Genomic DNA, 24,334 nt, shown 5'->3' on the forward strand with positions numbered 1-24,334 from the left:
CTGCACGTCGCTATGCGACATTGCAGTGCACCGACGCATAGTGTGGAAGCGCCGCACAACGGGGGCAGCGGATGCTGTTTTACATTGCATCCGCTGCCCCATTGTGATGTGCGGGGAGGAGGGGGCGGAGTTCCGGCCGCGCATGCGCGGACGGAAAAGACGCTATCGACGCACAAAAAAACGTTACATGCAACGTTTTTTTGTGTCGACGGTCCGACGCAACCGTCGCACGACGATTGTGACGTGTGGCAATGAGTCGCTAATTCAAGTCTATGGAGAAAAAACGCATCCTGCAAGCAATTTTGCAGGATGCGTTTTTTCTACAGAACGACGCATAGCGACGTGCAGTGCACGACGCTAATGTGAAAGTAGCCTAAGACGAGGTTGTCCTAGTGGGAGACAATCCCTTTAAGCAGTGGACTCTTTATTAGCCCATATTCTCGGCCATATTCTCGGAGTCCACCGCACACACACAGGGAACCGTGGAATTGCCGGGGCTCTGGCCTGTCGTAAAATGGTAGCGCCGGACACTCACGCAGCACTGCTAGGCCCCGGAGACACCCGCAGCACCGGCCAGCAACCGCCAGGCACCCAGAGACACCCGGCAGCAGCACCGGACATGCACCAGCACAAGACACCCCCCCACCATCACGCCGCACATCAGAGCCCCCCTCATCCTGGCCTGCAGCATCACCCCACTCCTGCCTCCTCCAGCAACGACCCTGAGACCCCCCCTTCACTGCACCCACTACTCCCAGTAAGCAATAAGACGCATGGATTATAAGAAGCATCACCATTTTATTAAAAAATATTTTTTTCTTATTTTTCTCCTCAAAATTTGTGGTGCGTCCTATAATCCAAAAAAAAAAAATTATATATATAGATAGATAAAAAGAAAAGGAACAGCACACTTTCTACTTATCTTCGGGTGCAGGGCCCCCAGGATAATAGTCCATATACCCAGGTTAGTCAATATTTGGAAAAAACGAGGCAGCACTCCATCATTGCAGTGTTAGACGTGCAGGATTTTAATCAACCCACTTGTCTGGGCGACGTTTCGGCGAAACGTCGCCCAGACAAGTGGGTTGATTAAAATCCTGCAGGAGAGCACTGTTCTCTGATGCAGGTTCTGATGCTCAGGTTCTCTGAGCAGGTGAGGAGAGCACTGTTCTCTGATGCTGGTTCTGGCCAGGCCAGGGTCAGACACAGTGAGGCTCAGGTGTCTCTGCGTGCGTTGGCGGCCTTTTCAAACTTTTGCACAGGCCCTGGTGCGTGCGCTCTCCTGTTTGCCTTCACTGACAAAGGCTGCAGCCGTGTACGCAAGCACGAACGAGGGGCGTGCTCATGTGGGCCGCCACGGCCTTGGTCAGCGCGTTAACCAAGAGAGCACGCACCATGGCCTGTGCAGAGGATTTTAGGGGCTGGTGGCCCATTTTGTAGCTCAGCGTGCTTAGGGACCCCTTGCCCGGCTGCAACCTCTGTAGTTACGCCCCTGATAGTGGTATACTATAGGCACAGATATACAATGTTATATACACTGGATGGATCAATCCTGCACCTGGCCCTGGCCATACATGCACTGTATATATACAGGGCCATGTGTATAGCATGTGATGTCCAGTCACCAGGTTCAGGCTTGATCACTCCAGTGCTGGATTCTGCAGACAGTCTCTGGTCACTCTCAGTATAGGGAGATTTATTGCAGGAGACTGAACTTTCCTGCAGTCTGGTGACCCTGGAGCCGATGACCTGGCACTGACAGGGTGAAAGTTCAGACCCCTGCAATAAATCTGTGAGCATCAGCAGAGCGGCCACTGATACTATACAGGGACCGGCCCCGGACTAATCGGGAGGTGAGCAGCAGCGTCCATCTCCTCACCGCACACAGAGCTGAAGGTACTACTGTACTCACTGATATCTGAGCCGTCCACATGTCATGCAGCAGTGTTCCCTCTACCTCAGCAGCTGGCTGCGCACACATACAGGGAACAGGGGGCGTGTCTGCTCCACTGTGAGGCAGATGCCAGGACACATACAACACAGCACCGGCCACCAGCAGCCCGAATCAGCGCCTGTCTATAGGAGCTCTGTGGTTGGCTCCAGAGGATCGGATCAAGCACCCTTCTCAAGCTAACGCTAATTGACTGGGTGTGCCACCTACCTGTTTGATTACTTAGTGATTGACAGTCTCACCTGTATGACTGTGCATGCAGAGATAGCTGTCAATAACTGCGTAAGAAGGACCGCCCACTGGACTCCCTTGTATACCAACACCAGGGAATTCAGTGAATAAATGACAAGTTACAAATAACATTTCCAACAATTTTATATATCATTCTGTTCAGCTTCTCCTCCTCCTCTACACCATGCTGTCCACAGATCCAACTGCATGTACACTGTGACAGGTTTCCTTGAATTGCATATGTACAGTGGGTATAGAGGTGATCAGTACGCAGAACAACAGACTGCCTGCAAAGGAAAACTCCTTGCAACTGGCTTATGAGCTGCCCCCTCCTATTCACTTATTCATTCATTCATTTACTTAGATGCTGTGGTCTTAAACCGCTTATGATTTCAAGGATTAAGAGCTTAGAGAAAGGGTTTTCTGTTTTTGCTCCTGTTTTTTTTTTCAGCAGGATAAATGTTTTTGAGTGTAATCATTTTCCTGTATTGTTCTGCTTGATACGTGCAACTCATCCAAATAAACGTATCTATGGAACACTAATTACTAAATAATTACATCCACAACACCTACACTACTGGGTAAAATGTGTGTAAAAAATGCTGCAAAGTAAGAATACTTTTAAAAATGGATGCGTTTATTATCAATTAACAAAATGCGAAGTGAATTAACGAAAGAGAAATCTAAATTAAATCCGTATTAGGTGTGACGGCCAGGGGCGTCGCCACAAGGAATAACACAGGGCCCTATGCGAGGGGTGCGATGATCCCGGATGTGTACAATGAACACATCCGGCATCATCGCGTCCCAGAAGGGGGCGGGGCTTAGCGCTGAGCGGCTTTGCCGCTCCGATGATACCGCCGGCCATCCTGACCGTGGACACGTACCCTAAGGGTATGTGTCCACGTTCAGGATTGCATCAGGATTTGGTCAGGATTTTTCATCAGTATTTGTAAGTCAAAACCAGGAGTGGAACAAATAGAAGAAAAGTAGCGTGACAACCACGGTCACAAAGGTCGCGACCACGACCATGCGGGTGAGGAGCCCACTAACGTTAAATCAATACCCCTTAGGGTATGTGTCCACGTTCAGGATTGCATCAGGATTTGGTCAGGATTTTACATCAGTATTTGTAAGCCAAAACCAGGAGTGGGTGATAAATACAGAAGTGGTGCATATGTTTCTATTATACTTTTCTTCTATTTGTTCCACTCCTGGTTTTGGCTTACAAATACTGATGTAAAATCCTGACCAAATCCTGATGCAATCCTGAACGTGGACACATACCCTTTCTTGTCTTTCCTCACGAAGTGACACGCAACTTTCCCTAAGTACGTAACTGAAGAAGGTCGCATTAGACCGAAACGTTTTGTTGGTACTACGCAATAAATTTTCAATCGAGTTGCATTGAAGTTGAGTGCCAGGTTTGTTTATATTTATAGCTTTCAGAAAGGGACGCCATGTGGCAGGGGTGCGGAGGGAAGGTAAGTATAATTTATCTTTTTTTCTATACATTAAAACCCTGCTGTTACGTTCGATTACTTCTATTTTCCTAATTTGAGGGGTTCTTTCTAAGGGTACTTTTTTTTTTTTTTTTTTTGTTTATTTTTTGCGCCACATTTTTTTTTTTTACACTTGTACTGTTCCCGGTCAAAAATGACTGAATAGCCATTTTTTGAGTGAAAAACACCATAAGAGGAAAAACCTCCACTAACTTCTAGAAAAAAAAAACAAAACACCAATGCACAGGTAAAGGTGCTTACCTGTCGCGGCCTCCAAACAAATGCACTATCATCAAGGTGCAGCGGACCCAAGTTAAGATGGCAACTACACAGGACTAATGCATCCTGTGTGAACAGCGGCCACAGTATACAGAGCCAACTAGGGTCCAACTGCACCCCGAAAGATATAAAGTGCACAAAAACATAATAATGTATGCAAGGTATTGGTTTATATTATGGCCACAATACTTAAAGGGAAGGTGCCATCCAAAAAAAAATTTTTCCAGCGATTGAAAAAATGTGAAGAATTAATGTTTAAATTTTCTAAAAAAATATTATCATTTGTTTATAATTTAGTAAAATATGAAAAATAATTTGAAAAGGTTTGGCATTTCCACTTTTAAACACTAGGGGGAGCAGCTAATGAAATTTCACAAAAACCTAGTGTACAATTAGCTCACATTACTGCACTGCAGTAATTATGGGCGGAGTCTGCTGACGTCTGTGATGTCTCCTCTCCTCCCCTTCTGGGTGTTTGCTAAGGGATAAGAGGATGAGATTCAGGAACCCAGTGAGCAGCCATTTTATTGGTGACTGCAGAGTTAGGGCTTGTTCACACGATCCTTTTTTCGCTGCGGATTTTTCAGGTCCTGATTTGTGAAAACCGCAGTGCAAAACCTGCGGAGGTTTTCACTGCGGTTTTCAATCCTTTTTCTACTGCGGATTCCACTGCGGGTTTCCAGCTGCATTTTCCTATTGGTGCAGGTGGAAACCCGCTGCGGAATCCGCAGACAGAATTGACATGGTACTTCTTTTTTTCCGCTGAAAATCCGCGCTGATTTTCAAGCCGAAAAAAGGATAGTGGGCACAGCGGATTTCGTTTTCCATAGGGTAACATTGTACTGTACCCTGCATGGAAAACGTCTGCGGATCCGCAGCTGCAAATCCGCTGCGGATCCGCAGCGAAAAAAGGATCGTGTGAACATAGCCTTATACTGACAAGTAGACAGTCACCGAGGATGGCAGGCAGCAAGGATTCTGGGAGATATGTGGTGGAGGGAGCAGGGTGACAGCAGCACAGAGTATTTCAGGAGAGCAGTGTGCTGGTGTATGGAGGCACCATGTTCAGTGCGCAGAGCAGCCAGGGATTGTACATAGAGCGCTGTCTTTTATACACATGGATAGACCGTCTGCTTGTCTGCTCCACAGAAATCCAGGAAACATTTCTGCGGATTGATGACCTGTTCTGATCCAGACATTGCATGCAAAGACCCCATTCCCCTCCTCAGATCCTGTCCTGGCAATGTGTGAAAGCGAGGCGACAGGCGAAGTACGGGGTGACGCTGGGAAGGAAATGTAGCCATATAGTAACGATAAAAATGAGACCCCTCTCTTCAGCTGCCTCACCAGCCCTCCCCTGACTGCACCTAACTGGAGGTCATGCTTCCCCCTCTATTACCGGAGACCCGTGTGCAGCTGCTCAGCCAGAACAACCCTAGAATGGGTCCGCTTTATGAAGATAATACTGCCATAGTGTTCTCACATAATACCGCCATATATATCAAACATAATGCTGTCCTATAGTTCTCACATAATACCATCATATAGATTGCAAATAACGACACCATAGTGTTCTCACATAATACCGACATATAGATCTCACATAATACCGCCATATAGATCACACATAATATCGCCATATAGATCACTCATAATACCGCCATATAGAGCACACAATACCGCCATATAGAGCACACATAATACTGCCATATAAATCACACATAATACCACCATATAGATCTCACATAATACCGCCAGCGTTCTCACATAATACCGCCATATACTTCTCACATAACGACACCATATAGATCTCACATAATACCGCCATATAGATCACACATAATATCGCCATATAGATCACTCATAATACCGCCATACAGAGCACACATAATACCGCCATATAGAGCACACATAATACCGCCATATACTTCACACATAATACCGCCATATAGATCTCACATAATACCACCAGTGTTCTCACATAATACCGCCATATACTTCTCACATAACGACACCATATAGATCTCACATAATACCGCCATATAGATCACACATAACGGGGGAGAGGAGTGCATATGAGAGGATTAGATACACAGCTCAGCAGTCAGTATCACACAGGACAGGATTAGATACACAGCTCAGTCAGTATCACACAGGACAGGATTAGATACACAGCTCAGTCAGTATCATACAGGATAGGATTAGATACATGGCTCAGCCGTCAGTATCACAAAGGATAGCATTGGATACACAGCTCAGCAGTCAATATCACACAGGGGAGGATTAGATACACATCTCAGCACAGTAAGGGTACCGTCACACATTGAAATTTCCATCGCTACGACGTTACGATTCGTGACGTTCTAGCGATATCGTTACGATATCGCTGTGTCTGACACGCTACTGCGATCAGACACCCTGCTGAGAATCGTACGTCGTAGCAGATCGTTTGGAACTTTCTTTCGTTGCTTGATCACCCGCTGACATCGCTGGATCGTTGTGTGTGACAGCGATCCAGCGATGTCTTCGCTTGTAACCAGGGTAAACATCGGGTAACTAAGCGCAGGGCCGCGCTTAGTAACCCGATGTTTACCCTGGTTACAAGCGTAAACGTAAAAAAACAAACCGTGCATACTCACCCGTCGGTGTCCTTCAGGTCCCTTGCCGTCTGCTTCCTGCTCTGAGTGCCGGCCGGAAAGTGAGAGCAGAGCGCAGCGGTGCTGCGATCTGCTCTCACTGTACGGCTGCACTCAGAGCAGGAAGCAGACGGCAAGGGACCTGAAGGACACCGACGAGTGAGTATGTACTGTTTGTTTTTTTACGTTTACGCTGGTAACCAGGGTAAACATCGGGTTACTAAGCGCGGCCCTGCGCTTAGTTACCCGATGTTTACCCTGGTTACCCGGGGACTTCGGCATCGCTCCAGCGCCGTGATTGCAACGTGTGACCGCAGTCTACGACGCTGGAGCGATATTCATACGACGCTGCGACGTCACGAATCGTGCCGTCGCAGCGATGAAAATTTCAATGTGTGACGGTACCCTAACACACAGAATAGGATTAGATACACGGCTCAGCACACAGTATCCCACAGGAGAGGATTAGATAGATATCTCAGCACAGTATCACACAGGATATGATTAGATACATGGCTCAGCAGACAGTATCACACAGGATAGGATTAGATACACAGCTCATTCAGTATCACACAGGATAGGATTAGATGCATGGCTCAGCAGACAGTATTACACAGGAGAGGATTAGATACACGTCTCAGCAAAGTATCATACAGGAGAGGAATAGATACACAGCTCAGTCAGTATCACACAGGATAGGATTAGATGCATGGCTCAGCAGACTATCACACAGGAGAGGAGTAGATACACAGCTCAGCAAAGTATCACACAGGAGAGGATTAGATACACAGCTCAGCAAAGTATCACACAGGAGAGGATTAGATACACGTTTCAGCAAAGTATCACACAGGAGAGGAATAGATACACAGCTCAGTCAGTATCACAGGATAGGATTAGATGCATGGCTCAGCAGATAGTATCACACAGGAGAAGAGTAGATACACAGCTCAGCAAAGTATCACACAGGAGAGGATTAGATACACAGCTCAGCAAAATATCACACAGGAGAGGGTTAGATGCATGGCTCAGCAGACCGTATCACACAGGAGAGGATTAGATACACAGTCAGCACAGTAACACACAGGATAGGATTAGATGCATGGCTCAGCAGACAGTATCACACGGGAGAGGATTAGATACACGGCTCAGCACAGTAACACACAGGAGAGGATTAGATACACAGCTCAGTTAGTATCACACAGGATAGGATTAGATGCATGGCTAAGCAGACAGTATCACACAGGAGAGGATTAGATACACGGCTCAGCACAGTAACACACAGGATAGGATTAGATACACAGCTCAGTTAGCATCACACAAGATAGGATTAGATGCACGGCTCAGCAGACAGTATCACACAGGAGAGGATTAGATACACAGCACAGTAACACACATGGGAGGAGATAACTGCTCAGAGTCAGCACCACAAAGGAGAGGATTAGATTTCCTCTCCCCCTCCCCACTGATACTTCACGGCTCCCTGCTGAGTCCTTTCTCCCTCCCGTCCTTGGTCTCCTCCTCCTATAACTGCAGGGCTCCTACGATTATCCTGGGAAGCTGGAGCTCACAGATGCACTGTGAGCTCCAGGAAGATGGCGCTGATCTCCTGCCTCTGCTGTGATGTGGACGGCTCAGGGGGCGTGGCCAGTCACAGCAGGGAGCAGCTGAGCACAATGATAGGTATGGGGTCGGGCGCCGACCGCAGACTCCTATGCCCAGGGCTGCCGTATTTGCAGAGTGTAAGTGTCGTGCAACTACACTTACACTCCTGCAAAGCAAAATGGCGGCGCCCAGTGGCTGAAAAAAAAAATTAATAATAAAAAAAATGTTAAAGTTAAAAAATGTAAATTTGTATTAAAAAAAATTGTTTATATAAACAATCATTTTTAATACAAAAAATAAAATGCGGCACCTTTCCTTTAAGCCGGCAACCCGCGTCAAGGGTCCTTGTATCTTGCCGATCCTACTCTAAACAAAAAACACCATAAGAGGAAAAACCTCAACTAACTTCTAGAGAGAAAAAAAAACACCAATACACAGGTAAAGATGCTTACCTGTTGCGGCCTCCAAACAAATGCACTATCAAGGTGCAGCGGACCCAAGTTAAGATGGCAACTACACAGGTGCAATAATACCGATGAGGCAGTCAGCCTACAATCAGGGATTGGCCGCTGGGCAGACAAATAAACTGTATGTGGCATGATCACACAGAAATGCAGAGCATCTGACTCAAAGCCTATTAGTGACGCCATATGGTGGGCTTAATCAGTGCTGACTAATGCATCCTGTGTTAACAGCGGCCTTAACTTGGGTCCTCTGCACCTTGATAGTGCATGGAGCGGCCCCCAGACGCAGGACGGCGGGGTACTCGGTACCGGGTCTATCAGTTCTGAGGATGTCACGGTGGCCTGACCCGGTCCGTGGTCCTGCTAAGGGGCGCCCAATAAAAGGTGTAGGTGGTGGTGTAGGTCGCAGTAAATAACGAGGACACAGGGTTGCAGTCTCTTTACCTCTTTACTGAAGGCTTCGGTATCCGCAATCCAGAGCACTGCTAACAGGGCTGGATGAGACCGGCCGGTCCGAAGGCACATCCAGAGTTCCCTTTGCAGGTGGAAATCAGTGCCTACCTACTAGCGCCTGGGTGTTGTAGTACTTCCCTGCTGAGCACCACGGGATAGTCCTCACAACTGTCGTGTATGTTTCTGTTCTTTCTCTCCGTCCCCCAGATGATATGGATAGGATGCACCCGTATGAAGGGGTAGGCCTGGAGTTATTTTATAGGGACTCTAGAGACGCCCCTCTCCCACAATTGCCTCCGTTGTCTTCATTAGGTGATTTAGGTGAGGCAGCCAACCTATAATTAACTGCCCTGCCGTTGGTTTGAAGTAATGCGTGGAGCCCAATACTTCCTCGGCGTTCCGGCCACCGACTACGCGCCTCAGTAGGATGTTGCCGATCTCGGGGCACGACTCCTACTGGTTCTTTCGCCTTTGTGCTGTGATCTCGTTTCTCACTTCTCCACAATAAACCTCGCTTCTTATCCTTTCTTAAGATACCGCCGCAATGAAGTGCAGGCGCGGTTCCGTAACGATCTGTCCTTTTCGCTAGGCCTCTGTCAGGATCCCACTCCTGACAGGGACCCCCCTGAATCTTCCCAAGCAACCTCTTCTTTCACTAGGTGTTGCCTGGGCAAAACCCAGTCAGCTTTCTGTCTAACTTCCTATCCAGCCCCCAGTTTTACCAGATTGTGAGGAGTGGCCTAGTACATAGAACCCTTTGCTCCCCCTGGTGGCCAGAGTGTGAAGTGTAATGTGTGACTGTGATACCTGGTCAGGTGAACTCCTTAAGTGCCATCCGACGTACCATCACTCCCCTTAGTGGCGGAGCGTCAGTACTGCAACGACCAGGACTCTGGGGCGCTGCAGTGCATTTGTTTAAAAAGTAGCTAAAACAGCATTTTAATATGTCCGGTCAAAAATGACCGGAGCGGTACAAGTGTATAGTGGAAACGAACAGAACTGCAGGGTTTTAAAGAATATGGTTCCAGGAAGGAGAACATATATATCAGCATGAACGCATTGCAGTGTATATATATATATATATATATATATATATATATATATATACCAGGATAAGAGACATACAGTTGTGCTCCAAATTTTACATTCCCTGGCAGAATTTTTGCTTTCTTGGCCTTTTTCAGAGATTATTAATGATAACACCAAAACCTTCTCTCCACTCATGGTTAGTGGTTGGGTGAAGCCATTTATTGTCAAACTACTGTGTTTTCTCTTTTTAAATCATAATGACAACCCAAAATATCCAAATGACCCTGATCAAAAGTTCACATACCCAATTTCTTAATACCATGTTTTGCCCCCTCTAACATCAATGACCGCTTTAAGTCTTTTGTGGTAGTTGTGGATGAGGTTCTTTATTCTCTCAAATGGTAAAGCTGCCTACTCTTCTTGACAAAAAGCCTCTAGGTCCTGTAAATTCTTGGGCTGTTAGTTTGAACTGCGCTCTTGAAACCTCCCCAAAGTGACTCAATGATATTGAGGTCAGGAGACTGAGATGGCCACTCCAGAACCTTCACTTTGTTCTGTAACCAATGACAGGTCAACTTGGCCTTGTGTTTTGGATTGCTGTCATGTTTCAACATCCAAGTACGTCCCATGTGCAGCTTCCGGGCTGATGAGTGCAAATTTGCCTCCAGTATTTGCTGATAACGTGCTGCATTCATCCTTCCTTCAACTTTGACCAAATTTCCTGTACCTCTGTAGCTCACTCATCCCCAAAACATCAGCAATCCACTTCCGTGCTTTACAGCAGGAATGGTGTTCCTTTCATCATAGGCCTTGTTGACCTCTCTCTAAATGTAACATTTATGGTTGTGGCCAAAAAGTTAAATTTTGGTCTCATCACTCCAAATTTCCTTGTTCCAGAAGTTTTGAGGCTTGTCTCTGTGTTGTTTTGCGTATTGTAGGCGAGATACTTTGTGCCATTTGCACAGTAATGGCTTTCTTCTGGCGATTCTACCATGCAGCCCATTTTTATTCAAGTGCCTCCTTTTTGTGCATCTTGAAACAGCCACACCGTTAGTTTTCAGATAGTCCTGTATTTCAGCTGATGTTATTTGTGAGTTTTTCTTTGCATCCCGAACAATTTTATTGGCAGTTGTGGCCGAAATTTTTGTTGGTCTATCTGACCATGGTTTTGTTTTTACAGAGCCCCTGATTTTCCATTTATTAATCACAGTTTGAACGCTGCTGACTGGTATTATCAATTCCTTGGATATCTTTTTGCATCTCTTTCCTGTTTTATATAGTTCAACTACCTTTTCGCGTAGATCCGTTGAAAATTCTTTTGCTTTCCCCATGACTCACAATCCAGAAACGTCAGTTGCTGGTTGAAAGATGCAACATTCTGGATCCCAGAAACTCACTCAGCTTTTATGCACACACACTGATTACAAGCAAACAGGTCACAGGTGAGGATGTTACCTTTAGTAGCCATTCAAAAACATATGGCACGAACACTGCGGGAAAAAGCCGAAGACTGCCGAGTGCAAGCAATATAACTGGCACTGCACACAGGTAGCAGCACCAAGATATGGAAGACCAGACACGGGAATGAGGCAGGGAAAGTTAACCCCTGACATGACCAGATTGGGAAAGGAAAGGCAAAACCAAAGCCCGGCCTGGATCATGGCACTTACATTGAAGATTATTTTTAGTGACATTGGCTTTATGTTTGGAGTCATTATCCTGCCGCAGAACAAATTTGGATCAGACGCCTCCCTGATGGTATTAAATGATGGAGAAATGTCTGTCTTTAATAAACTATTACCATTTCTATTTTTTTAGAGCATTCTTACTTTGTTGCATTTTTTCACACATCTGCCTAAAATTTGCACAACGCTTCATTGAAATATTTTTTTTTCATTTTTATTTATTAATAATGATCATGATTTTGTCAATATTCCATCTGCTATAAGGGGACATTACAGAAGTATTTTGTGGGCATTTTGCAATTTGCTCATCTGCTGACACAGGTATGCACATAGATAGAAATATAGGCAGTCCATGTTTTTTCATATACTGTATGCCATAATTAGGTTATGGTATGGATTTCAAAAGTGGAGACACAAATACGACATACATGCAGTCATATGGCAAGGCTCGTTAGAGGGTCGATATTGACATTTAGGATGGCTACTTCCTGTAGGTGGCACTAGAATTCTGGCCCTCTTCCTCTCTGAAGAGACAATTTGCATATTTCCCAGAGGAGCTTAAAAGTCTCCCCACCTCGACATGTCAGCCTTGACATGCCACTCTCCTCAAGGAGAAACTTATCCCCTTGGATCCCGGTCAGACGCCTCTCACCCAGCCAAATCTGATCTCACACTTTGCACTGATGAGGGGCAGTGCCCCCAAAACACAGTGTCTGCAAATTGAGCTTTTGGTTTCTATGCTAAGTCATGTGGCAAGGCTTTTTAGAGAGTCATTATTGACTTTTAAGATTGCTACTTCCAATAGGTGGCAATAGAGTTGTAGTCCTCTTCCTCTCTGAAAAAAAACAATTTGTGTACATATATGCATATGTATATTTAACCAATTAATTTATGTAATTTTTAAAAGTGTAATCTAATGCCAAGATACATGTAAATTACATAAAATTTTGAAGGGGCTACTGGTATTTGTTTAGTATCACCAAAAGGAGGCCAAAAAATAGTTGAGCTCAGCCACAATACCATACAAAATATCCAAAAAAGAGAAGAGCCTTGGTGCAATATAAAAATTAATAAATAGTTACTTTATTATAAACATTTACATAGACAGTATTGGTTAAAATACATACAATTGACAGGGATAGTGACACCTAAGTGCCACATCCGGTGAGGCTAGTATATAATGCAGGTAGTAATAGCAAGGGTCGATCAACACCAAAAACCTAAGTATAGCCCCCAAGAAGCCTTTTACTAAAGCTACTGGAAAGAGGAATATCCTAACAAAGCGATTTCAATGAGAAAAATGCTGCATAAAGACTCAAGAGTGCAAGTGCACAAAACCATACTATAAATGAATGGTTCAAAACACTAATAAGCACATTCAAACAATAAAGCATTGTGTCAAGTTATAGCCAAGTTGCTTAATGCATATGGTGAATCCATTGTTAAAAAGCAACATCCATCACAGAAGAGGCATAATATGAAAGGAGGGTGATAGACCAGAGAGCAGTAAATCAAAAGTGAAGATGCAATATCAACCTACAAACCGGAGCGTGGAAGTCCCTCTTCTACCTAAAATACATTCTATAAACATAAACCTTTTCAATGCATTACTTTGGCTATAGAGTGATACAAGGTTCCTCTCTCATGTTTCGCAGGTGCACAGTAGTCTTGAAACCGTCATGAATGGTATGCCAGATCTTCTCTCCATGATAAAGGATCTCAAGTGAGTAATGTCAGCTTGGACAGGTTACACCATTTTTAGAACCTATAGCCTGCATTAGACTATGATTGCAGAGGGATCAAGATGGATTTCGGATGTCATATTTATAAAGGTATCACTCACCACCTTGTAATAAAATTGGTGAATCATGAGTGAATGTCGCTTTAAGGCCATGGTCCCACTTGCTAGTGTAATGCGAGAAACTTGCAGGAGTCTCTCGCATCAATACCCGACACAGCCGCCGGCACTCAAGACCGGAGAGTGCGGCTGCATGTATTTCTACCGGGTATTGATGCCAGAGACTCGTGCGAGTTTTTCGCATTGCACTCGCAAGTGTGACCCCAGCCTAACGCTTTCAGTAAAGCAGTACATTTTTTAACCCTTTCGCGACAGTCTGTTTTCACCTTCATAACCATGCCAATTTTTACTATTCTGACCAGTGTCACTTTACTTGGAAACAACTCTGGAATGCTTCATCATATCCCAATGATTCTGAGACTGTTTTTTCCGTGACATATTCTACTTCATGTTAGTGGTAAATTTAGCTACATATTTTTTGAGGGTTTTTTTGTGAAAATATCAGAACTATGGTGAAAATTTTGCAATTTTCACTTTTAATTTTTAAGCCCTTAAACCAGATAATTATATCACACAAAATACTGTATATACTCGAGTATAAGCCAACCCGATTATAAGCAGAGACCCCTAATTTTGCCACAAAAACTGGGAAAACTTATTGACTTGAGTATAAGCCTAGGGTGGGAAATGCAGCAGCTACTGATAAATTTCAAAAATAAAAATAGATACCAATAAAAGTAAAATTAATTGAGACATCAGTAGGTTAAGTGTTTTTGAATATCCATATTGAATCAGGAGCCCCATATAATGCTCCATAAAGAATAATATGCCCCATATGCTGCTCCATAAAGGTTGATGGCCCCATAAGATGCTCCGTAGAATATTATGCCCCATATAATGCTGCACAAAGGTTGGTGGCCCCATAAGATGCTCCATAGAATATCATGCCCCATATAATGCTGCACAAAGGTTGATGGCCCCATAAGATGCTCCATAGAATATCATGCCCCATATGCTGCTCCATAAAGGTTGATGGCCCCATAAGATGCTCCATAGAATATTATGCCCCATATAATGCGGCACAAAGGTTGGTGGCCCCATAAGATGCTCCATAGAATATCATGCCACATATAATGCTGCACAAAGGTTGATGGCCCCATAAGATGCTCCATAGAATAATATGCCCCACATGCTGCTCCATAAAGGTTGATGGCCCCATAAGATGCTCCATAGCATATTATGCCCCATATGCTGCTCCATAACGGTTGATGGCTCCATAAGATGCTCCATAGAATATTATGCCCCATATGCTGCTCCATAAAGGTTTATGGCCCCATAAGATGTTCCATAGAATAATATGCCCCTTATAATGCTCCATAAAGGTTGATGGCCCCATAAGATGCTCCACAGAATAATATGCCCCTTCTGCTGCTGCTGCTGCGATTGAAAAAAAAAATAAAAAAATGACATACTCACCTTTTATCACTGCTGGTCTGGGGCCGTGGTCCTGAGCAGACGGGGACTCCGGCGCGCTACGGGGGTCAGGTGCCGGAGTCGATGCTGGCTCAGGACATCGGCACTTGCGATATTCACCTGTCCCCATGCCAACGCCGCGCGCCTCTGTGTTTTCCTGGTCTCTGCAATGGGTGTTCAGCAGAAAGCACACACTAACAACGTCATCATGCCCTCTGACCTGAACGTCACAGCCAGGATGCGGAAGACAGAGCCCGACAGTGGAACGGGGACAGGTGAATATCGCATGGCTCACCCTCCTCCGTCATACTCACCCCCTCCTGACCCCGGTCTCTCTGTATGTCCCTGCTTCTCCGATGGTTTCTGGCATGCCAGCAGCTTGTTCCTGTGTTCAGCTGTCACATTGTACCGCTCATTAAAGTAATGAATATGCGCTCCACCTATGGGAGTGGAGTCGAGTCCATATTCATTACTTTAATGAGCGGTACCACGTGACCACTGAACACAGGAAGAGCTGCAGGCGCCAGAGGCCATCGGAGAAGCAGCGAAATGCAGAGACCGCATCGGGAGCAGGTCAGTATGATGTGACAGCTTCCTGCTCCCCATCCCCCGCCGACCCACTGGGACAATGACTGGAGGGGCACTTTTAGCCTAAATAAATGGGCTGAAAATCTCAGCTTATACTCGAGTATATGCGGTATCATTTACCACATGTCTACTTCACATTAACATCATTTTTTGAAACATATTTTTCTGTTTTGTTAAGACGTTAGAAGGGTTAAATGTTAATCAGCAATTTCTCATTTTTCCAACAAAGTTTACAAAACCAATTTTTTTAGGGACCACATCAAATTTTAAGTTACTTTGAGGGACCTATGTGACAGAAAATACCCCAAACTGACACTATTTAAACAACTGCACCCCTCAAAGGGCTCAAAACCACATTTGAGAAGTTTATTGACCCTTTAGGTGCTTCAAAAGGAATTTAAGCAATATGGAAGAAAAAAATTAAAATTGTACTTTTTCCCACAAAAATGTTACTTTAGCCCCAAATTTAGCATTTTCACAAGGGTAACAGGAGACAATGGGCCATACAATTTGTTGTGTAATTTCTCCTGAGTACACAGATATCCCATATGTGGTGGAAAATTACTGTTTAGGTGTACGGCAGGTCTCAGAAAGGAAGGAGCACCATTTGACTTTTGGAATGCAAAATTAGCTATAATAGATAGCGGACTCCATGCCACATTTGCAGAGCCCCCTGATGTGCCTAAACAGTGGGACCCTCTCACAAATGACCCCATTTTGGAAACTACACCCCTAAAGGAATTTATCTAGATGTATGGTGAGCACCTTGAACCTACAAGTGCTTCACAGAATTTTAGAACGTTGAGCCGTGAAAATATAAAAATCTACTTTTTCCTACAAAAATGTTGCTTTAGCCCAAACTTTTTTATTTTTACAAGGGTAGCCAGAGAAAATGGACCAAATAATTTGTTGTGCAATTGCTCCTGAGTATGCCGATCTCCTAGATGTGGTATAAAACTACTGTTTGGACACGCAGCACACATCAGATGGGAAGGTATGCCATTAGGGCTGGAATAGGTTGCGGATGCAATGTCACCTTTTTAAAGAGCTCCTGACCTGGCAAAACAACAGAAACACCCACAGTTGACATCCATTTTGGAAACTACACCTCTCAAGAAATTTATCTAGGGGAGTAATGAGTATTTTTAATCTTCAGGCAATTCATAGAATAGTATAACACAGGTCTGAGTAGATAAAAGATTAGCATTTTTTCCATTAAAATGTGGTTTTGGCCCCAGGTTTGTAATTTTCAAAAAGGGGTAATAAGAGAAAACAAACAGTACAATTTGTTATGAAATTTCTCCTCAGTACGCCAATACCCCATAAGTGGTCAAAAAGTACTTTTGAGGCACAGTGCAAAGCTCAGAAGGCAAGGAGCTCTCTATTGTAGTGCAGATTTTACGGTTATGGTTTAAGGTTGCCATGTCACATTGGCAGAGTCCCTGAGGTCCTAGAACAGCAGAACCTCCCAAAAGTGAACCCATTTTACAAACTACAACTCTCAATTAATTCATCTCTGGGTGCAGTAATTATATTAACACCACAGATGTGTGTCAGAATTTTATACCATTGGGTGGTTTAGAAAAAATAATTACATTTTTACAAAACAATTGTTTTAGCCACATATTTTACATTTTCACAAGGTGAAATGGGTAAAAATAGTACCAAAATGTGTTGCACAATTTCAGCTGAACGTGACAATACTCCATATGTGGCTGTACAGTACTGCATAGCCACACGGTGAGACTCTAGCCACATGGTGAGACTCGAGGGAAGGGATGTTATTTGACTCCTGGAGAACAAATTTTCGTAGAATAGTTTGTGGACTCCATATTCAAAGCCCTTAGTGCGAAAAGAGCAGAATCCCCCCTCAAGTGACCCCATTTTGGAAATTACATCTGTCTGGGAATTTATCTACAGGCGAATGCAGCTTGGTGAAATTTGCAAACCTGCCATTGTAGTGCCCAGTACGTTGTAGTGCCCAGTACGTGGTAGTGCTCAGTACATTGTAGTACCCTGCACATGCTTCTGAAGACACACACCAGTAAATTAAGCAGGTTGTCATTGCTACATAAATACCAAATGTGAACTGTAAATGTGGTTTAGGCACACTCTAGGGCCCAGAAGGGAGGGGCGCATTTTGATTTGGGAGCACAGAATTTGCTTGATTTTTTTTTTTTTTTTGAGGGGGGGGGGGGGGGGGGCCATAATGCTTTTCCAGAGCCTTTGTGCTACCAGCAACATGGATACTTCTATTGGTAAAATTTTGCATAACATTTTGGATCACACTTATCTTGAGCTCTGCTCTGAGCACTCATATCAGGGTTTTCATTGAAATATCTGCATGACATGATTCAGATGAAACCCCTGAGGCATCCATTAGCTATAATGAGGCAGCAGAGTTACTCTGGACTCAGTCTGGCCTCTATTCAACGGCGTCCATCTTTTCAGAAGTGCACAAAATTGTGGTCGACCACACTTTTTTTCACCCACTAAAAAGTGATTTTTAAACAAAAAAATAATTTTTCACTGCCATATTTTGAGAGCTATAATTTTTCTATATTTCTGTTGACAAAGTCATGTGAGAGCTTGTTTTTTTGCAGGACTAGTTGACCTTTTTATTGGTTCCATTTTCAGAATCACAACCCTCTGCTCCTCCATGATCATGTCATGGGATGCTGGAGTAGTAAGAGATGACCCACTCCCTCTCACAAACTTCTAAATGCTGCGATCGCTATTGATCACGTCATCTTGAATATAACACAGGGTTAACATTGTTGTGAACTGATTGGCTATCGGTCTGCACCGGAGTCCCAGCGCTTTCAGAACTCTGGTGGTATCAATCGCTGCAAGACCGCCAACTGTAGAGAAAAGTTCTCACTGCCAAAGCCCAGCAAGCACCGATGTTTATTTACCATTGGTGTTTGTGAAGAGGTTAATGGAGGGTGTAACCTTTTTTGGGGCCACGTTATAAATATTTTAAAGAGAAAGTGTTGTCAGAAAATTAGATGTTGTTTCGATCAGGTTTTTGTGTTACATGTATTTTTTAATTTTGGAATTTTTTTGTTAAAAAAAAAAAAAAATCTTGTAATTTTAATAATGGCCACTAGTTTACACTCAAACTTTCTGTTCTTTCTGAAAAAGTTTTTAATAAGGGTCCCCATCATCAGGCACCCCAGTAGGCCAGCCTTTTCATGGCTAAACTGGAAAATGAGCATTGTGCTCCATTAAACCTTGGACTATTTCTGTTACATCGATGACATCTTAATATTCAAGACTGAGTCTGAACAAAAACCTCTAAAATTCCATGACCAATTCAATACATTTCATCAGACCATAAACATACCATTGGACCACTCAAATACATAAATCAACTTTTAAGATACCACCATTAAAATTCAAAATGGTTCAATCCAGACATCGATGTATCGGAAACCAATTGACCATTCCACATACCTCAGATGGAACAGTTTCCTCCCGAAACACATAAAAAGTCTACAGCCTTAGATATAATTGTATCTGTTCCAGCCCAATGGACAGGTGATGAACACTTGACCCATATTAAAAAGACATTTTTAAACCAAGGCTACCACCGCACCTCCATTTATAATCAAGTCATTAGAGCCAGAAAGATCCCCAGAAGTCACTTTCTTCTATACGTAGAAAAAAAGGAAAATAATTGTGTACTGCTCAAAAAATTCACCATATCCTACGCATGGAAGACAGACCGGCTAAAAACAATAGACAAAGACCCTCCTTTGCTATGCTAATCAACCTCCTAATTTAAGAAACATCATAATCCAAAGTTTAATGCCCTCAGATACTCCAAGGGCAACTTATCCGTGCAATGTGAAGAGCTGCAAAATCTGCACTCATGTAGAGACCAAAGATAGGATACAGATTCCCAACACACAGCAGGACTATAATATTCCTGGGACATTCACATATTCTTCTTCCATTGTGGTGTACTTAATTCTGTGCGCTATAAGTCCTATTGGGGTCTCTATGTTGGAGACACAAGACAGAAACTTAAAGCTAGATTGAGGTCTCATCGCCACACGATTACAGGCAGAAAAAAAAACCATTTACCTGTGGTCAAACTTTTTTGTGGTCCAGGACACAACATAAACAATATAAAAGTTGTCATATTAAAAGGAAATTTCAAATTACAAAAGCAATGAAGAGTCTGAGAATATAAAGTTATTAAAGTCTTTGATTCCTTCCACAAAGGACTAAATCTGTCAGGAGGATTTATGACTTACTTCAAGATCTGAGTAATCTGCTCCAGAGATAGTGAGGGCATCAGGTCTCTGATCTTAAATGGATATTGGGGCAATAAAACTTTCATACCTTTAATCTAAGCTAATTAAGGATTCACTGTCTAAACTCAGTTTGTTGCTTTATTTAAATGTCTATTTATTATAATAATAATCTTTATTTATATAGCACCAACATATTCCACAGAGCTTTACAGTTTAACAGTTTCAAACACAACAGTCATAAGTAACAATGTTAAAAATACAATAAGTAAAGCAAAATAAGACGACCCTTCTCCTGAGAGCTTACAATCTAGAATGAGGTGGGTGAGATACAAGGTAGCGGTGTGTATTTACAATGATGGTCCAGCCATCTTCATGGAGTGGGGGATAGATGGAAGTAGTTAATGGGCTACACACACACACTTACACATAAAATGACTTTGATTAGAGAACGTGATAGGCCGCTCTGATTACCTGTGCGCTTGCCAAAAGCGCGTGTTAAATGCCGCTGTCAGAGATTGACAGCAGCATTTAACTAGTTAACAGCCGCGGGTGGATCACGATTCCACCCTCAGCTGTTAGTCACATGTCAGCTGTTCAAAACAGCTGACCTGTGCCAGAAAAGATCTTGGTTCTGTGCCGGAGCCCACATCAAAGGGAGGGAGTCCGACATCGGAGTACTATTACGGCTGATGTCGGAAAGGGATTAAAGAGAACCTGTAATCATGAAAATGCAGTCTAATATGTGGATAGTATTTTATAGAGCAGGGAAGCTGAGTAGATTAATATATAGTATTTTGAGTAACGACTCAGTATAACTTGTGTTTTGATCATTTAAACCTTTGCTCTTTCTGGGACTTTCAGTCCAGTGGGCTGTTCTATCAGTGACTGACACTTGTCTCTGTATGCACAGTTATACAAAGAAAGTTGTCAGGCACTGATAGGACCACCCACTGGACCAAAAAGCACAGAAAGAGCAAAGGTTTAAATTATTAAAAATCAGGTAATACTGAACTCTTTCTAACAAAGCAAGATATCAAGCAACCTAGCTACCCTATAAAAAAGTGTCGATAGATTGGACTGTATTTTCATTGTGACAGATTCCCTTTAAGAAAGTGTTATATTCCTACTAGATGGTGGCCCGATGCTATCGCATCGGGAGGGTGGTAATGTCACGATGGGGGAGGCTTGGCAGCGTTGAAAATCTCTCCCCCCCCCCATGTGCTCACCCACCTATCCACTCTCTCTTTCCCCATGTGCTGACTTCTCCCATCTGTGATCTCTTCTTTGACTGTCTACCCCATGTGCTTATATGCATTTGTTTTTGTCCTAGCGATGCTGTTGCTCTTCAAGAGTTTCATCTGCCCGTTGTTGTCTACGACGTTGTGCCTTTGCTGCTTTCCTTTCATTGGCATTGGCGTAGTTTTTAGGAGGAGCCATGTTGGCAGGGATATTTACTTTTTAAAGGGGTTTTTCCAGGAACGAAAGTTAATTTTAAAAATTGTCTGTGTCTGACCGTGTTCAGAACATACCACAGCTCCTGGGCAGGAGAGGAAGCAAAATACAATACTGACATCACAGCAGGAGATCGCAGAGGATACATTTTGTGAGGTAAAATATTGTTTAAAAACAGTCAGTGAAATATTTTACCTGACAAAATGAATCCTCTGTGATCCCCTGCTATAATGTCAGTATTGTCTTTTGCTTTCTCCCCTGACAAGGAGATGTGGTATGCTCCATACATGGTCAGACACAGACAATTTTTAAAATGAACTTTAATTTGTGGGAAAACTCCTGTAATGTGACCAGCTTCCTCTGCCTGTAGACATGTGGGGCATCTGCTGCTGGGATCAGCCGAATGATTCACTGCGCCTGAGCGGAATTCGCGCAGGCGCAATAAATCAGACCGCCACCATTTTTGTGCAGACAGATAGCGGCGGTCACATTAAAACTGCACATGCGCTCCTCCTGTACAAAGATGGCAGTGGTCAGTGAAACATTCGGCTGATCCTGGTGGTGGCGTGTTCGCGATGGTGTTCCGCTGGTGGTACCACGCAAGAAGCTGCGTACGGCGTATACAGTGTGTGTGTGGTGCGTACGGCGTATATAGTGTTTGTGTGTGTGTGGTGCGACGGTGTTCTGCTGGTGGTACCTTGCAAGAAGCTGCGTACGGCGTATACAGTGTGTGTGTGTGTGGTGCGACGCGACGGTGTTCCGCTGCTGGTACCACGCAAGAGGCTGGTACCACCAGCAGTGTCCATATTTAGACACCCATCACTTGGTTGTCCCAATATGGAGGTTGGTGAACTTCAGCCACTTGGAATCCTGGGATCCGCACACATCTGGATGGAACAGGATGTGAAGACATAACAAGGTAAGTCTATATTAAGATAATGAGTATTCCATGTCTCCTCACTGTTTTTAATGCCTTTCGAATAAAGTTTGCTGAATTTGCCACAATGCATGTCTTCATATATGTTTTGCAACTATCTTCTGAATTTTTTTATATGTCACTGCTGAACACTACTGGAGCATATGAGTTTTGGTATTAATCCTCAGGATATTATTTTCTGATGACACGTTCCCTTTAACTATTCGAAATTTAGACTTTACGGCCATCGGATAATGTTCCTGTTGTTAAGTTCTGTTCATTGCGTAGACACCATTCTGTTTGGTACCATTCTTTTCTGCATGTTGCTTAAATTAGTATTTATTGTAGTTACTCGTAATACACAATTATCATAGTGTTCTGCCTTCTGGCTGCTTATGCCTGCAGCACAGTATTCTATGGTTTATTTAAAGAACAGAACAATATGTATGAATGTAGACACCCAATTATATATGAAAATCTAATCTACATGTGTTCCGTGAGCCCGAAGAAAAAACAATGTTAGTCTCGTAATAATGCTTTGGTGGCAATATCTGTATAATCTGTTTTGACATAGTAATGCTTGGGTCGCTGACTTTTCCCTAGCATTTTCTTGGCATATACTGGATTGCCCTTTCCAAGTATCTGGGCATTATTTGACCCACAGGCCTCAGTGACTCCTAGATGTGTGTAATCAGATCTATGGTTTGTTTTGTAGAAATAATTCCTACTAATGAATCTACACATCAGAGCTTGGGGGAGAATCACAAGTGAATTGAAAAATGACTTTAGTGTTGACCTTGTGAAACATTATAGTTACACAGGCTTTCTATTATTCAATCATTCTGTGCAATTTCAGTCCTTAAAAAACTACAAACAATAATTACCATCTTAATACAAGGAAATTTCAGGTTGCAATTCCTTAGTTTTAACTAACTGAAAACATTGCAAATCGTGTCTTGTTTCCAATACACCTACTTACATTTAATGCCTTCTTATGTAAAAAAAACATTACATAGACCATTTTTAGTTTGGCAGATTGATTATAAGGAAAGCCCTTAACTTGCACCGCACTAGACAAATAAAAAGTTGCAATAGTCTTTACAATTATCATTATTATTGCTAAAGGATGCAGTCATTAAACATTCACTTTTTCATATTCTCTATTAACCATGTTTTAAATTATTTTAATGCTACATATATTAATTCCATCTGTACTATATTTGCAGAAATGACATTAAAAAAATGGCCAAGGACCTATCTTCACCTAAGCGGTCAGACAGCACCCTCCATAGTTCAAAGAATGTCAGTGAGGTGAAGGATGATTTCCGCAATATTAGGAAAAGCCTGCAAAGCCTTGTGAAAAGTCCGGTAAGACTTGTGTTATAAATAATGCTGATATTATACTTTTGTGAACAAGATGAAGCCTCCCACTTTACACAATTTATCTTTTTCCTTTATCCTGAACTATGCAAATTGTGCAAAGGATGGAGGTCTCTGCACCTGGACTCTCAGCAATCATACATTTATTATTCACACTTTGGATATGTAATAATTGTTGTTTATGGAACAACCCCTTTTTGTGCGTACTGTCAAATCCCATATAACCTATGGCATCCTGCTTCTTGGCACCTAGTTGTGGATGCTAATGTGTTTGAAATAAAATGCAAAGTATAACAAGGAGCTCAGCCAATCTCAACATGTCCCCAAAACACATGTAGTCTGTTTGCCCACAGTTCACTCACCTGATAATCAGGCACTTTTGACCCTACTACACACCTTACATACTATAAACCAGCTAGGCACTGCCTATAAAAGTTGGGAGGCATTTTTCACTCTTTGCCAGAATGTCTAGCTACCCAGACTGATTATTGGAAAACAACTAAAGAATTGTGTGTCTCCCTACATCCAGGTACTGGAAGGTGATCAATTAAAACATACCTTGTGGGATTTTTTAATACAAGCACTGCATTATAGCTATAAATGGAAGGTGAAAGGATGGAAGATTATGTTATT

General features: G+C 43.2%; 1 protein-coding gene across 2 annotated transcripts in view; it reads left to right on the forward strand.

Moving 5' to 3' along the window:
- Positions 1 to 24,334, forward strand: part of LOC143775659 (protein ERGIC-53-like) — a 146,061-nt gene that overhangs the window by 54,784 nt on the left and 66,943 nt on the right. For both annotated transcript variants that reach the window (XM_077264048.1, XM_077264049.1), the window contains 2 exons: positions 13,488 to 13,555; positions 23,548 to 23,689. In XM_077264048.1, the coding sequence (XP_077120163.1) occupies positions 13,488 to 13,555; positions 23,548 to 23,689 (210 nt within the window). The remainder of the gene's footprint in view (positions 1 to 13,487; positions 13,556 to 23,547; positions 23,690 to 24,334) is intronic.

Source organism: Ranitomeya variabilis, chromosome 5 (assembly GCF_051348905.1).
Source record: "Ranitomeya variabilis isolate aRanVar5 chromosome 5, aRanVar5.hap1, whole genome shotgun sequence".
Lineage (NCBI taxonomy): Eukaryota > Metazoa > Chordata > Amphibia > Anura > Dendrobatidae > Ranitomeya > Ranitomeya variabilis.